The sequence below is a fragment of the Abramis brama genome (assembly GCF_963993115.1).
Source record: "Abramis brama genome assembly, chromosome: 14".
Classification (NCBI taxonomy): Eukaryota; Metazoa; Chordata; class Actinopteri; order Cypriniformes; family Leuciscidae; genus Abramis; species Abramis brama.
The window spans coordinates 5,473,452-5,488,030 of record NC_139976.1 but is presented as its reverse complement, the minus strand read 5'-3'; the positions used below and the strand labels follow the sequence as shown (position 1 = coordinate 5,488,030).

Below are 14,579 nucleotides of genomic sequence, written 5' to 3'. Positions count from 1 at the left end.
TTCTGATAAATTATTATATTTTTATTACAAAAGACATCCTACTTCTTGCGCATAGAAGGAGAGGGTGGACGCAATGTTTCCCCCGAGTCCTTTCACAGTTTCAGATGTAATTCTGCAATAATTTACAAAATTAAGCGCGTACGCATAGGACTAGGAGTTTGACATCGCCTCGTTTCGCTCCACGCACGCAAACTGTGTGTGTTAGATTCAAGCAGTCAATGTTCCCATAATTTAAGACGCGCATTACGCCATTATGCAGATGCCCAGGGTGTTTATTATAAGGAGCATCTAGTCTTAAAATGCCAGTACACATTCCTGACTTCAGAGTAATCAAAGGAGAAACTAGTGAATCGATTTTGTCAATTACGCGCCCGGGACGTTTGGCACTGTCATTGTGATGATTATGATGGCCCAGTAAGAATTTTATTCTGGAAACCGGCTAACAGTTGCAGCGGATGGGTGGTCAGTGCTCTTTTTTTTTTTTTTTTTTTTCCCTTTTGCACTCTATAAACTTGCATGGCAGTTTCTCAGAATATATAGTTCCTGCGCGCCGCGCTTTATTCGCGGGCTTTCGTTATCATTCATTTTTGTTCCTCTCTGATGATTACTTGACATGATGTTCACTGGAAAAGCAGTAGCAGCAGCAGCAGCGACTCTAGTCTTGTGTGTACTCACGGTCCAAGCTTAAAGCCCAGCGACAGGAAGCTTCAATCCTCTCCATGTATGGGCAAAGCCACGCCTCCGTGCGCGTCATCCTCTGACAGCGTGGATCCCGTGGGTCTGGAGTTTTTGGCTCCCGGGAAAGGTTCCAGTCCTGGGGGATAGAGGGTTGAGTTTTGTATGCTTCCATCCATTCTGCAAAGACGCGCTAAAGGCCCCTCATCATCCTCTCCCGTGTCCGGGAACACCTCCACGGTGATCATTTACGCGTTTATTTGTCTTTTGGAGCCAGAAGTGGTGGATTCAGCAGTGTCCCGAAGCCTTTTTTGATGCTGTTGTTATAGAATGCCACCAAGCTAAGAGCATCATCACCATCATCATCATCCTCATCAACAGCAACAACAACCACAGAAAGTTGCGAGAAATGTTTAACTGAATTAAAACAACTCTAATATCCCTGATATTTGCGCGAGTTGTTCCGCTTCTTCCACGGGAGGATCTTCATCTATCCAAACAAGCTGCTGGAGAGGCTTGAGAATCTTTACGCACTGAATCGTTCATGTGGTGCCAACGCAGGACGGACTGAAGAAGGAGTCGGGACTGCTTTTTTCTTCTTCTTCTCTTTTCGACAAATCCCAAACAAACTCTTACTGCTATCCGAAGGGGCTTCTTGGAGAAACGACGCGCCCTCGCTCACACTCTCATTTCATCTCTTTGGCTGGAAGTGGGTTGCACGCGAACTGTTTTAATGTTTGGGATTCAGGAAAATATACCGAGAGGGGGGACCACTATGAAAGAGGAACCGCTGGGCAGTGGCATGAATTCGGTCCGATCGTGGATGCACACGGCTGGGGTGGTGGATGCGAACACGGCCGCCCAGAGGTACGTTTGCCAAATCATCCGATTTTTAATGCATTTCTCAGATCGACCCCTAAATCCCCAATATGCCATGTATCAATTACACTCTCCCCATGCACCTCTTCGCCGCTTTCCCCTGTTCATTACATCATATTACAGTTTAAGTGACAAATCAAGAATTCTCCCATGTTTTCATTCTATCTACATCTATCCAGATCTCAAGTGTACGCCTGTTGTTTTAACCCACACTGGTGTCTTGTTTTCCCCGCAGTGGAGTTGGTCTGGCACGGGCGCATTATGAGAAACAACCGCCATCCAACCTCAGAAAATCCAATTTTTTCCACTTCGTCCTGGCGCTTTATGACAGACAGGGACAGCCAGTGGAGATCGAAAGGACAGCTTTTGTGGACTTTGTGGAAAAGGATAAAGTAAGCGCCACTCTGGAATACAGCTCTGAATTTTCACCTTAAAACTTCCACATCTCTAGATCTTTGGAAACACGTGCGCCATAAAACACTTTTGATGGATATCACAGAGATAACAAAAAAAATAGATATGCATTATACACATTATTGCCAGGAATTATTCTACTAAATTAGCAAACTTGAAATAGAGTTGCTGGATAAAAGCTTAAATATGTACATGCATACAGACAAAAATGCATGCATTTCATAAATATATAAAAAAATAAAATTCTCAGCAGCCCAATAATGCCAATCTGACCCCAAACAAATGCTTATTTTCAGGAACCTAACAGTGAAAAAACTAACAATGGGATACATTACAAACTACAACTATTGTACAGCAACGGTAAGTGTAAATTTCTCTATTCAGCAGGGATAGATTTACAAGTGTTTTATTCGCTCAATGGAGCCGTATTGACTTACATTCAGTTTACTAAAATGTAGTTCAGTTTATTCCACAAATGTAATTCTAGTAGATGGCAAACCTTCGATGTTTTTTTTATTTTTTTATTAGTGAATTTCAAGAATACTTTCTATTTTTTTTTCTTTTTCCGAGGGAACGTTGTATAGTTTTTTACACCAGACTTTTTCCACATTGAAAAACAAAAAATAATTTCCCACAGGCGTCAGAACAGAACAGGATCTTTATGTTCGGTTAATCGATTCCATGACAAAACAGGTAAGAACTTTTCTTTTCTCTTGCGTGTATCTGTGTATTTATATTTATAATCTCTCTCTCTCTCTCTGTGTGTGTGTGTGTGTGTGTGTGTGTAAGTTTCTGTTGCACGTGCTTTACATTAGGCTACATTGTTCATGTTTCTAGAAGTAAATACAGGATAAGCAAATACATCTTCTTTATATGTATTATTTATTGGAGATGCAGTGCAATTTATTGATATTGCTGCTTTAACTTGCTATATTTACTTGTACTTGCATGGACACTAATGTAAAGCCGTGGCTCATTTTGGGTTGCTCTGATTAATGGGGGGAGGTTATTTGGCGGATTTAATTTAATATGAATCACATTACCACGTTTTTCTTCTCTTGTAACTGCTTGATAATTCATTGCGAATTAATGAAATAGTGTGGGGCACAAAAAATGTGTTTACATTTAAATATATATATATTTTAAATGACGCATTTACAATAAAAACATATATATATATATTCTGAGGATAAAGACACAAATAACCTAAAGTGTTAATGATTTCTTTATAATTTACGCGGATTGGTATTTTATAAGCCACATTATAGTCTCACCCTCGCATATAAAGCATAATAGTCAAAACCCATATTTGTGTATTGCGCTCAATTAGGTTGTTTTTATTCAATCTTATTTTTTTATTAATCTGAGACAATATATTGCTCATATGCGTGTACTTTTATAATGCATACATTATTTTAATAATTTTACATCACAGCATATGAAACAAAATAAAATATTTAAAATGCACTTTTTTATTTGGCAGTGCAATATTTATAAATTGGCATTCAGTTACTAAATGTTCGTGTGTCATTTATATCGCTCGTGAAAACGCACTTTTGTAGTGATGTAATCAGATCTGGTTAAAGGCATAAAAATAAAGCTCCAGGCGTGAGACAGACACTTGAGTTCATATTGTGCTCTGATGTTCTCTGAAATCACTCTCAGCTCATTCCCATTGTCCATTTCAGCCTCTCATAGTAAAGAACAGGGCGGATCTTTAGCTTGATTTTGAGGCTCTTGTTATCTGTAGTTTATCCATCGTTTGGCATCACAGGACAGAAAATATGAAGGTTTTATCTGAGGCGCCTCTGAATGGAGCTGAACATGATCAAAGAGTCAATGGCGCTGAACAGACACTTTATGGTTTTCCGTATATTTTCAGTGAGAGGCAGGCGTGGAAAAATAAGGACACGTCAAATAATGTCTGATAAATTCAACCCAGTGCTCATTTTGTTATTTGCAATTTCTAGACGGTTTGTTAGATATGACCTAATAAAATTCATTAATAAAATTAATGACATCAAAATTAGAAACCAACGCTTGATTTAGCATGCAGTTGGCAAATTAAAATTCAAAAGTGACCTAATTGCGACTATACTTTATTATAAGTTCTCATATTTTTTAATGCAATTTATTTTCGCTCCGTGCTTATTTACGCACATTAAGCTTGCATTTTTTTATTTATTTTTTCACTTTAATGTGTAGATATACAGCAGGGCTTGGATTTTCATACATGTACCAACAGTACTGTTTGTGCATTTATATATTATTTAATATATATCTTTTTATTATTATTACAATGATGTACTGTGCAAGAGCGCACTCCAACGCGCCCCACGGATCCCACGGAAGGACGCGTTGGAGTGCGCTCTTGCACAGTACATCATAACGGGAGCAGGGCAAACAGGGAGGGAGGGAGGGAGAGAGAGAAAGAGAGAGTGAGACAGAACGCGCAAAAAGCACCAAGGCCCGTGCGCACCTACAGCTCCAAACGCCATCTGTTAAAGCCAATGCTCAAAAATTACTCAAGCGTACCCCCCGACACCGCTTTTTATCTAAAGAAAAATCATTGTTAGCGGCTCAAAATAAACAACAGATTGCCCATTAGCACTCTACCCCTAAATATCTGCAGATTATAACCGCGTTGATGTGTACGGTTATGGGTATTATTTACCGCGGCCATCTGCGTCGGAGAAGCGACAACTATGTGATTTCTATTATCATTCCCCAAATAAATAGCGCAAAGATCTAAACAGAAGCATATGCGACTCTTCATTTCTAAAGTGATATGCATGTGGTATAATTTGTCATCGCAATGACCGGCCAAGTGTTGATATTCATTTCAAACATCATATTTATTTATGCAAATTAATAACACAAAGGTTATCTCTATCTAGAATGTGGGCATGTGTGTTGGTTTACAGATAAAACATTGTTTAACAATGTATGTGGGCTAAATGGATTTTATTTACGCACCTTCTCATGTCCATTTTTAATTGATGAACCTGAACTTTGTACCATAAACCACATTTTATTTTATTAGGTCCAATTATTTATTTTTTTTCTAATGGAGAAATTAAGTTTTATATTTAATATTTTGACTGTTATATTTTACCATGTGTGCAATCCTCTTGAAGATATTCACTGTTACTTTTATTTCAAGGCTATTATTTATGAAGGACAAGACAAAAACCCAGAAATGTGCCGAGTTCTTCTCACACACGAAATTATGTGCAGGTAAGAAAATATTTTCAGATAATTATAAACTATTACATTCGACTGCATAATTGTATTTTATCAGCCATAATGTCTTGTTTTCATAAATGCGTAACGCACACGATGTAGGCCTATCCAGGCCTCCGAGCATCAGCCTTACAGAAAATCAATGAATCCCTGAATAGATCTGCCTGGATACGCTGAAAAGAATCCAAATGTTCAGAATTGTCAGGCGGCTTATTCATAATGATTTACGGTTCGCTTTGCGTCCTGCTCTGTGAGTTTCAGAAGTTCTACTTCAAAAGCGCAAATTTGACTGAATCATTTGGTGACATCGGATTTACGAATGATCTCACTGGACTTTTAATACTATAGAGGATAAAATGAAATTCTCTCTCTCTCACACACACACACAAACACACACACATACACACATGCAGACGCGTGTGTGCGTACTCGGGCCTTTTGGAAAGTGGCTTTTCATCCTCAGCAATTTGACCGTGCGCCACTTTGTCTGTTCTGATTTTTACGCGCGCGCCACAGACGGTTAATTTAAAAGTAAAAAGGGCATTAAATAAAATAACTGCACTAGAAGAGAACCCAACACGTATGGAAGCAAGCACTCAATTCCCCACCAAATCGGAAAAGAATCAGAAGCTTGCTCAGAGGTCACGCCACATCCTTCTGCGCTCAAGATAATAACGCTTCAAACTTTTAAGAGTTTACGGAGCCGTATTTACCGATAAAGAAAGTTCTCTGTTGCGTGCGTCAAACCGCACAGATGCGTTTCCGAGTCCCAAGCAGAGGTCCAAAGACATACTTTAATCACTTTAGCTGTCAGCTTTAAGGAGCTTTACATGTTTTCCATACCATATGGTGTTAATTTAGCTCACTTAGACATGTAACCATTATACAAGTGGGCTTCTTTAAATTCAAGAGGCATAACATTTTTTTTTTTTTTTTTTTATCTCAGTAATTTCAACATTAATTAAAGAAAGCATAATGGAAGCATCTTCAGGGCCTCAAAATGGAGGCATTGGCACATTGTAGGAGACTGATGGAGGCTTTTTGAGCTGGTAATTAATAAGTGCCCCACAGAAATCCTGGTTGAAGGTGGCATCTTGCATCCTCTCCAGACACAACAGCTTGACAATTAGAGGTAAACAAAAGCTGGGGCTGAGAGAGAGCTCCCCCCCCCCCCCCAGCCTCCTGGCACCCCCTCTCCTCCTCTCAGCACTAAGACAAACACCAAAAACATGCTGTTTTCCCTCCTTCAGCCACAGCGCCGGGCTCCGTGTTTACCCGCCGCCCGCATCTGCGAGAACCGCAGCCACCAACACCATCAGGCTCTGCCAGAACCTACGCCAAACACCTCGCGGTTAGCTAGAAAAGAGGACGAGAGAGCGTGTCAGATGAATAAATCTAAACACACGGTGCTCGAAGACCAAAGACACATGCAAGCTGTTAGCTGATTCTCTCATATCTCATCTCATGTCTTGTCTTCTCTCTCTCTCTCCCTGTGCTCTCCTCCACAAGTCGGTGTTGTGACAAAAAAAGCTGCGGAAACAGGAACGAAACGCCCTCAGATCCCGTGATCATCGACAGGTAAGACTCTATCTGCTTCTGTGAGTGTAGGGCGCTGCGGCCCAGCGTCCCGGCCTGGGTTTGCCCTGTGTTGTTGTGCAGGTGTGTTGATGTGGAAACCCGAGGGTGTCTTTGGGGACCGTGTAATTGCTGGTGAGTTGTCAGGGAAGCCTTTTCCTCGAGACTTGCGATCTAGAGAGCGTTTGGTTTTAAACTCACAACTCTTTCATCCTAATTTGTTAACAGCAGCTCTGCTTATGTTCTCTGTAAACAGTGCACTGCCTCTCGCTGGCTTTGTGGCACGACTGCGTTCCGCAACAGAGCAGGAACGTTGCATCTGCGAGCGTGCATGTTTGAGGCAAAAAGGTGTCTTTACGTTGCGCTCTGTAGTGCTGCCGGTGGGAAATGAGTAATGTTTCTGGGCTGGCTGTTGGCGGTTGCATGTTGATCACATTAGGGAAAGCGTGTTCAAACACACCGGCTCCCGCCGAGTGGGTAATTGACGTTCTTTCTTTTTTTTTTTGCAGCTTATGTTTCTCTTTGTGAGTCTGGCTGAAGGTTACACTTACTCGGCGAGACTTACACTTCTTCCTTTTTGTCCAATTATCCCTGTAGTGGCAGCACGTATGTGGATTACGGCAGGGCAGTTCTTGGACTCGCGGTTGAAACGGTAAATGTGACAGGGAGCGCTGGCTCCTCGAGTCCGGGCCTCTTGGAGATTAGTGAGCTAGAACAAGCCTACCTTGCTCTATAAAGCCAGGAGTCTTTCTGTTTCCATCTGCTGTAAAGAGCCATGAATAAGCATCAAGTGCTGCCAGCAGCAAGAGTCTCTCTCTCTCTCTCCCTCTTGTTTTCTTGCCGTAGCTGTTGCAAAGTTATCCCACGATCACAAACTTGTCTGTCCACTGAGTGAGAAATTAGATTGGAGGGTTAGATGATGGGTAAAGCCGTGAACGAAATATGCGCCACCAGTGGATAGCAATGCTAATGTTTGACTTGCTGAAATAGCTGTTTGCTTAGCAGGGAATGTTTGGTATCTGACAGAGGGAACATCTTTCTTATTAGTAATCAAATAGCAGTGACCAGTTGCCGCTGTCAGTCAGCATGCATGAAGCGTGTGAAGCGTCGGAAAAAAGGACTCATGCCCTGTGTGTTGAAGCTATGGCCGTGCATGCGTGTTTGGAGGTCTGAGCATTTCCCGCTCTCACGTCATGTGGTCGTGAAGTGGAAACCCTGCCGTACTACACAATAATGTGAGTGAATTGAATAATGTGAGTGAACGCTAACCATAGCTCTATAGTAACTACATGTAGTTAATTAATATTACTCAGTACTTATTTGAGTAAGTACAATGTAATTACAATGTAAAAATCATACTTTTTGATTTCAAATTAATCTTAAGTATATTTATTTATTGCATTCTGGGATTTGCCTTTCCATGAATAAGCAATGCTGCTTTACAATTTGCCCAAAATATGTTATCTTAGAAGGTAGCATAAATGCTAAAGCATAATGACGTGCGCCTGTGATGCCCTAAAATGTTACCAATCTAGATTTTTGAACAGAGCCTCTATTTAACCTTTTTTGGAGGGGGATATGAGTTCCTTACATTTTCTTCTGTAAACACTCTCAAAGAGTGTGAATCAATCTCAGTAACCTTTGTTATCTCTGCATTAAATGATTAGCTTGTTCAAACAGACGTGCTGAAGAGCTCTGACAGTGTGCGAACAGTAATTAGTTACAGGACAGACATTCATGCACTCACTGTAACTCAACCGCAAGAGAAAGAAAAGCTGGAAGGGGGGAGGGAGGGAGGAAAAAAAAAAGAGGAGTCCCGGCGAGGTGGAGGAGGATTTGTTTTGGTTTTCTGAACAGAAGATAAAACACATATCACTTCCTTTTAGTGGATCCTGAAAGGAGTCTCAGGCAGTCAGAGTCGATTCTCCCAACTGTGGCTTATACAATGTATTTACCTTTAAAGAAAAACATGAACACTTTACAACAGGGTTTCACTGATATTTACCGCATTGACTCTTCCCATAAATTGCTCGGCTTTGTGTCGTGGCTAAATAGAGGTGGATGGATCGGATGTCTTGGCGCTTTGTGCTTCAATCTGGCGAACAATATGTGTAACACTAGTAAAAGAGGAAAAGGAGAACAGTGCAAAGAAGCTCTGATACTGGGCAAAAAGGAGGGATATTGTGGTAGGTTGAAACGGTGGATAAAAAAGCTCACATTTTGATTGTGAGGCGTCTGAAAGACTCGAGAGGATCATTTTCATAGAGGGCCGATCCGTTCTGTCAGATCACAAAAGCAGATGTACTTCATTAGCCGACTGCATTGTCTGCATATCACAACTGTGAACAGATGATTTTATCCAACGCTCGGAGAACAAGGCGGCCGGGAGAGCCCGGAACGCACGGAAACACGAACCTCGGATGACTGAAGCGTTCGTGCAGGTGGGGTGTATGATATACAGCTAATTTGTAATCACAGAACCAATCCTGTGGGGTAATGTCTTGTTAGGTCCGTCTTTTTTCTCGTCTCTGTGGAAAAAGTGGAACGTCGCAGTACACGAGGGAGTTTGATGCGTAGCTAAGATATGTGCATGCTCAGTCACCGTTTATAAACAAGCGTTTGCGTGCACAGGAAGTAGATCCAAAGTGCAATTGTGTGAGCGGACAAGAAAGGGTCGGTTGCATTACAATCAATACATTTAACTGGGTCGGACAGAGGATAGATAGACAGACAGATAGAGGGAGAGAATGTTCTGCTAAACATGGCTACGGTGACCAGAAGATCTGGTGATCCATTATCAATAACGTTTTCAGCCACATTCTCCCAGATGGCACATGGGCCAGGCATACTGCTCGTTGGCACGGGCTCGGACAATAACTGGCACCCGCTCGCTTCTGGCATTTTCAATGGAGTTTAGGAGACTTATCATTCCAAATGTGTCCTATTTTCCTGTAGTCAAGCCAGACATCTGTTTATACTATTTCTCTTGGACTTTAGTGCAGCTTTAGGTTCTTCACGAGGAGAAGAAGAAGAAGAAGAAAAAAATAAAAATATGAGAAAAACTTGGTTGTATTTCACAGCTGTTACAAAATTTCAACCTCGATGGATCTTTAAATATTTCACAACCCGACCCTGCTTCGCCATAGATTATTCATCTGAATTTTTTGAAAGATAGATTGAGCATCAGAAATGAGGAGTTCTACAGCTAGATCCTGAACTCTTGTAGGTGATGTCTTGAACACACGTCAAGAGCGAGGCGTTGGATCATTTACCGCCCCCGTATCAGTCCGGGAACTAATAATACCTCTCCGACTCAAGAGCGATGAGGGTTTTCCTAGCCAACCGATCTCCCTTTCACTTCCTGTCAGAAAGGTCAAGACATGCTGACCTCTGACAGACAACCCCCTCCCTCAACTGAATAATTCATGAGATTGACTTTTTTTGTCAGACAGTTGTGTAGCAGGACTGTTTATGTAGCTCATTTCGCTGAGGCCTTTGCACCTGTTCGGGCCGCATGATATTTGGGTCCCGATGCTGATTTAGCTAAACACTCATTAATTTTTTTCATGCCGAAGGACCTTTCCAGAAGGGATTACGCTTGGTTATTAGCTTGGTCTTCCTTGAGCCAATATGCTAAAAAAAAAAAAAAGAAAAAAAAAAAAAAGGTGTACGTACTCGGCCTGTTGCAGATTTTTTAAATCTTGAAAACCAACACAGATAGTTCCTCCGTTTTTTTGCCCTTTTGTTTGTATCTTCTCCGACCAGGCTACTTAAAAAGACCTCCTCCCTCTCATCCACACACAGGCCTTCTCTCGGAGCTGAGCAAATGCCAGCATTTAGAAGGTCAGAGCTTTTGTTGGAAAAGCGCTATGTAAATTAGCACCAGCAAAAGGGACATTAAACAAAATTCAATTCATTGTCTCCCTTAATGTCATTTACATTTTTGGCTCGGGCCCGTCCTGTCGAGGAGAATTTTGGAGATGATTTTAATTACATATCAGCGCTGGAACAGAGGGCTGTCTGGAGCGAGACGCATTTGGATCACCTGTAAAGAGAGGTTTATTTACCAATGCACTTGAATGGCAGGTTTTCACAGGCGCTTGCGTGATGTAATTAAGCCCGTGTTAAGTGTTAATTCCTCGGCTTGTCTTTTTCCTTCACAGAAAGGCCTGTTTCGCACACACCACAGAGTTTAACCTTTAGTCCTTGTCTTTTAGATTTGAGTCCTTCTGCATTCTCCTAAACATAGACAAAAATCACTTTTAGCAGATTTATTGCACCAATCTGAGCCCTTATGGAAAAAAATGTGCAAAAATCACACCTTTCGGGGCATAACCACAGTTATGTACCCTTAAATAGCATCTTTGTACCTTATTTACCGCTAAAGTAGTACCTTAAGGGTATATATTACTACTTTAAAGTACTAATATGCACCTTTAGACAAGATATGACGTTGTCTTTTAAGGGCACTCTCCCAGCGACAACCTGTTGTACCCCTAAAGGTACAATTTTTACACATTTTTCTGACAGTGTCCAAGTTGTTGTCCTCTCAAATGCTTTCTAGACTGAGAATGTCCCTACCTCTAATACTGTGTGACTCTGACTTGCAATAGCAAACAGCAAACCATGCTGTGATGTAAACTAAAGGCTATTTAAATAAAAGGATGATCCCTCTGATGTGTCCCGCCCAAACACCCTGTTTAATAGGAAATAAACCTGCGCAGGATGTGCAAAACAGGCCTATGACTGAGTGGTAGAGGACACTTGAACTGCTGCTTTTGCCTCCAGCCACGAGAGGAATATTTGTATTTATTTATATCTTACCTTGTCCAGGTGACATTCAACGGACCGTGTGTGTGTTTGAATGTTTTATTCGAAAAGTCCTTGTATCTACTGTACAATAGAGCCACAGCAGTCTTGGAGGATGTGCATGCACGTATATGTGTGTTTATGTTCACAGAGACACACGTGTGAGAGAGGAGGAGAGCGCCGGAGCTCCATTAGACCTGATTAATGAGGTTGCAGACAGCAGATATATCTCTGGCCAGGTAACAGCCTCACTGCTCCAGGTACACAGGTGTGCACAGCAACTCCTTATTTATGAGACAGTCAGCAAACCCTCTGCTAACATCAGAGAGAGAGAAAGAGAGAGAGATTGTGTTTTTTCCTTCAATGGGCCAAAGTGAAAGCAGAGTGTAGATCTCCACTACGAGAAGAAAATAACTCAGAATAGTGTTCCTTCTGTCACACAGGACTATACTAAGATGTTTGCAAGTGTATTGCTTTGGTGTAGGTTGTGTAAAAGGTTTCTTGCACAGGTTTTTAGTGAATAATTGCCGGTTACAATCTGTCTTTTTTGCTCTTTCCTATTGTAATGTATGTGTGTGGGGCATTAGTCAAAGGTGCAGTGCCATTTCTGCACCACTAGAGGCAGCAAGTGAATTGAAAAAATAATGACTGTTTTCAAACAAGTTTTAGAGACTCCCCCTGTCGGCCATGGGTGGGAAAAAACAGATAGCTCCATCCCAAGATCATGTTATTGGCTGACCCAATGTTGTTATATCTGGCCTAGTCGGAAAAACCGACTCCAATTAAATTTGGAGCTGCTAAAGTGGCAAGTCTGCCTTTTATTATGTGCAATAAATTAAATTGAATATTTTCTTCCATTTTAATATTAATCCATGTTGCATTGATAAATTGAGGATTTTCTTTTAAAAAAATGTTAAGAAAAAAGGCAAGTGTTTTCTAGTATGCAAATGATTTATCATTAGCATACTTAAGGTTCTCCTTATGCTGGTGTGTTTGAAATGTAGACCAAAAATCTTTTGTAATTATTTGTTAATTGCTCTTTTGTCTCTCTTCGACATAATGATATACAAAAATGCCTTTGCGTGCAGCGTGGATGACACTGTCACCTTGAAACTCTTCAGAACCGACTACGCTTCTAAACTCCTCTGTTATGAACTAGTGACTTCCGTCTCACTAGAGGGATCAAGAGAGAGAGAGAGAGAGAGAGTGAGAACAGCTGGCTCTTTCTAACGGTGAATAACTGACAGTTGTCTGTAAGAGGTTTTAATGAAGATTGCCACCTTTTATGCGAGGAGCTGAAGGGATGCCAGATCTACAGGAGGGGAGAAGCAGAGAGCTTAACCTGCCCTTGGCAGCTAGCACTCAGCTCACACTCACACAGAAAATGAGAAACAGCCTCTGCGGTCAAAAAGCCAAACCTTAGCGCTGCCACACATTGCTCGCACGTAGAAGTGGGTCAAGGCCTAGCAGATGTCCGACAGCACACAACTCCAGAGCAGGCTTCTCCACAACAATGTCCTCTAAGGAGAGAGATAAACACTTTCGTATCTGAAAAATAATCGTTGTACGCTCCAAACAATGTTTGCAGCCTGATTACAATAGGAAAATAAGTAAAGCAAACCACATTCGCATTTTCAAACATTTGACAGATGCTTTTATCCAAAGTGACTTTTACATTTTATAAACCCCTCTAGTGAAAAATAGGGAGGAAAAACATTCTGAAGTGCAAAGACCCATTTAGGAACCTTGTTTTTTTAAAAAGGGTAATAACAGATTTTTTCTCTCTTCCACCTGAGAGATAATCACCTTGTCTCCGTAATTTAACCAATCAAAAACGCTCTCTGCCTATGACATCATTTTGCACATTCAGGTTTGATGGCATCAGGTGACTAAGTAAGAAAAAAAAAGGCAAATTGTTTTGAGCAGCTTTTTCTTTTTTCTTTTCTTCTAGAGACTAGAGCAGAGACAGTAATGGTCTTGATTTAGCCGCTACATGCTAATAGTACTTGGCAATGGCAGTGTGTGCGTTTCCTTTTTTTATTTGGTGCCATGTGGGTCTGTGTGTGAGAAGGGAAGGGGGAAATGGCTCTAGCATGTGTAGACAGGAGGGAACCCTGCACTGTGTTGTTGTAAGACGTGTTGCAAAGGCCCGGAAGACGTCGGCTCCGAGGAGTCTATAGTGAGAGACAAAATCCATGCACACACTTAAGGGTGAGAAAGCTGAATCGGGGCGAAAGCAAAAGTAGAAGAGAAATGTGAAAATGATAGTTTTACTACAACAACCAGTGTCATTGTGTGTGTGCGTGTGTCTGGTGGAGATATTGAGAGTCTAATCAGGACTCCGTGGAGGGGACATATGTGCTCTAAAAAGCCCCTTTTATTTGATTGAGCGCACAAAGCAACGACACTCCCCTTTTGTTGGGCTATATGAAAACCCCCGCTGAGTGTGTCAACACGCGCACACACATGCATATGCACGCATGGATTCACATGCAACAAATATTCACGTGCATAAAGCGCGATTATCGACAGACACGTAAAAATGTGATTCCACACATGCATGCAGACGCACACAAAAACTCACCCCGGGCAGTTGGAGAGGGTGTGCGGTCACACAATAGCTCGGCGCGGGTGCACGTTCCTTTTGAATAACAACCGGGAAAATTGAATCAGTCGTGGTTTAGGAAGGACTGAATGGAATGCATGTCCGAAGTTCATGACGCTTCCCTCTGTGAATGCGGCCAACGTGTCCCATTTCCACAGCACAACCTGTTTTGCTCAAACTTCACACCGTGAAAGAATTCAAAACAGATCTGCTTTATGTGCACGTAGCTGACAATGCTTTAAATTGAATGTTTATTTTTTATTTTGACTACTTCTGCAGTTGTTTCTAGTTCTCGAGCGTTGCGGTGCCGCAGAATGTTTTCGTGCTAAATTAAATTGACGTGTTTGGTTTCCTTTCGGCCACATTGTCTATTTTACAT

At 41.5% G+C, this 14,579-nt stretch overlaps 1 protein-coding gene across 21 annotated transcripts in view; it reads left to right on the top strand.

Moving 5' to 3' along the window:
• The first annotated feature begins 505 nt into the window (after positions 1-505).
• ebf3a (EBF transcription factor 3a) overlaps positions 506-14,579 on the top strand; it is a 93,465-nt gene continuing 79,391 nt past the window's right edge. For 18 of the 21 annotated variants that reach the window (XM_084134436.1, XM_084134449.1, XM_084134439.1 and 15 more), the window contains exons 1-6: positions 506-1,542; positions 1,790-1,946; positions 2,265-2,328; positions 2,606-2,661; positions 5,132-5,205; positions 6,721-6,789. In XM_084134436.1, coding sequence (XP_083990562.1) covers positions 1,409-1,542; positions 1,790-1,946; positions 2,265-2,328; positions 2,606-2,661; positions 5,132-5,205; positions 6,721-6,789 — 554 coding nt within the window. In that variant the 5' untranslated portion in view covers positions 506-1,408. The remainder of the gene's footprint in view (positions 1,543-1,789; positions 1,947-2,264; positions 2,329-2,605; positions 2,662-5,131; positions 5,206-6,720; positions 6,790-14,579) is intronic. The other 3 variants (XM_084134443.1, XM_084134442.1, XM_084134440.1) reach the window with 3 other exon arrangements.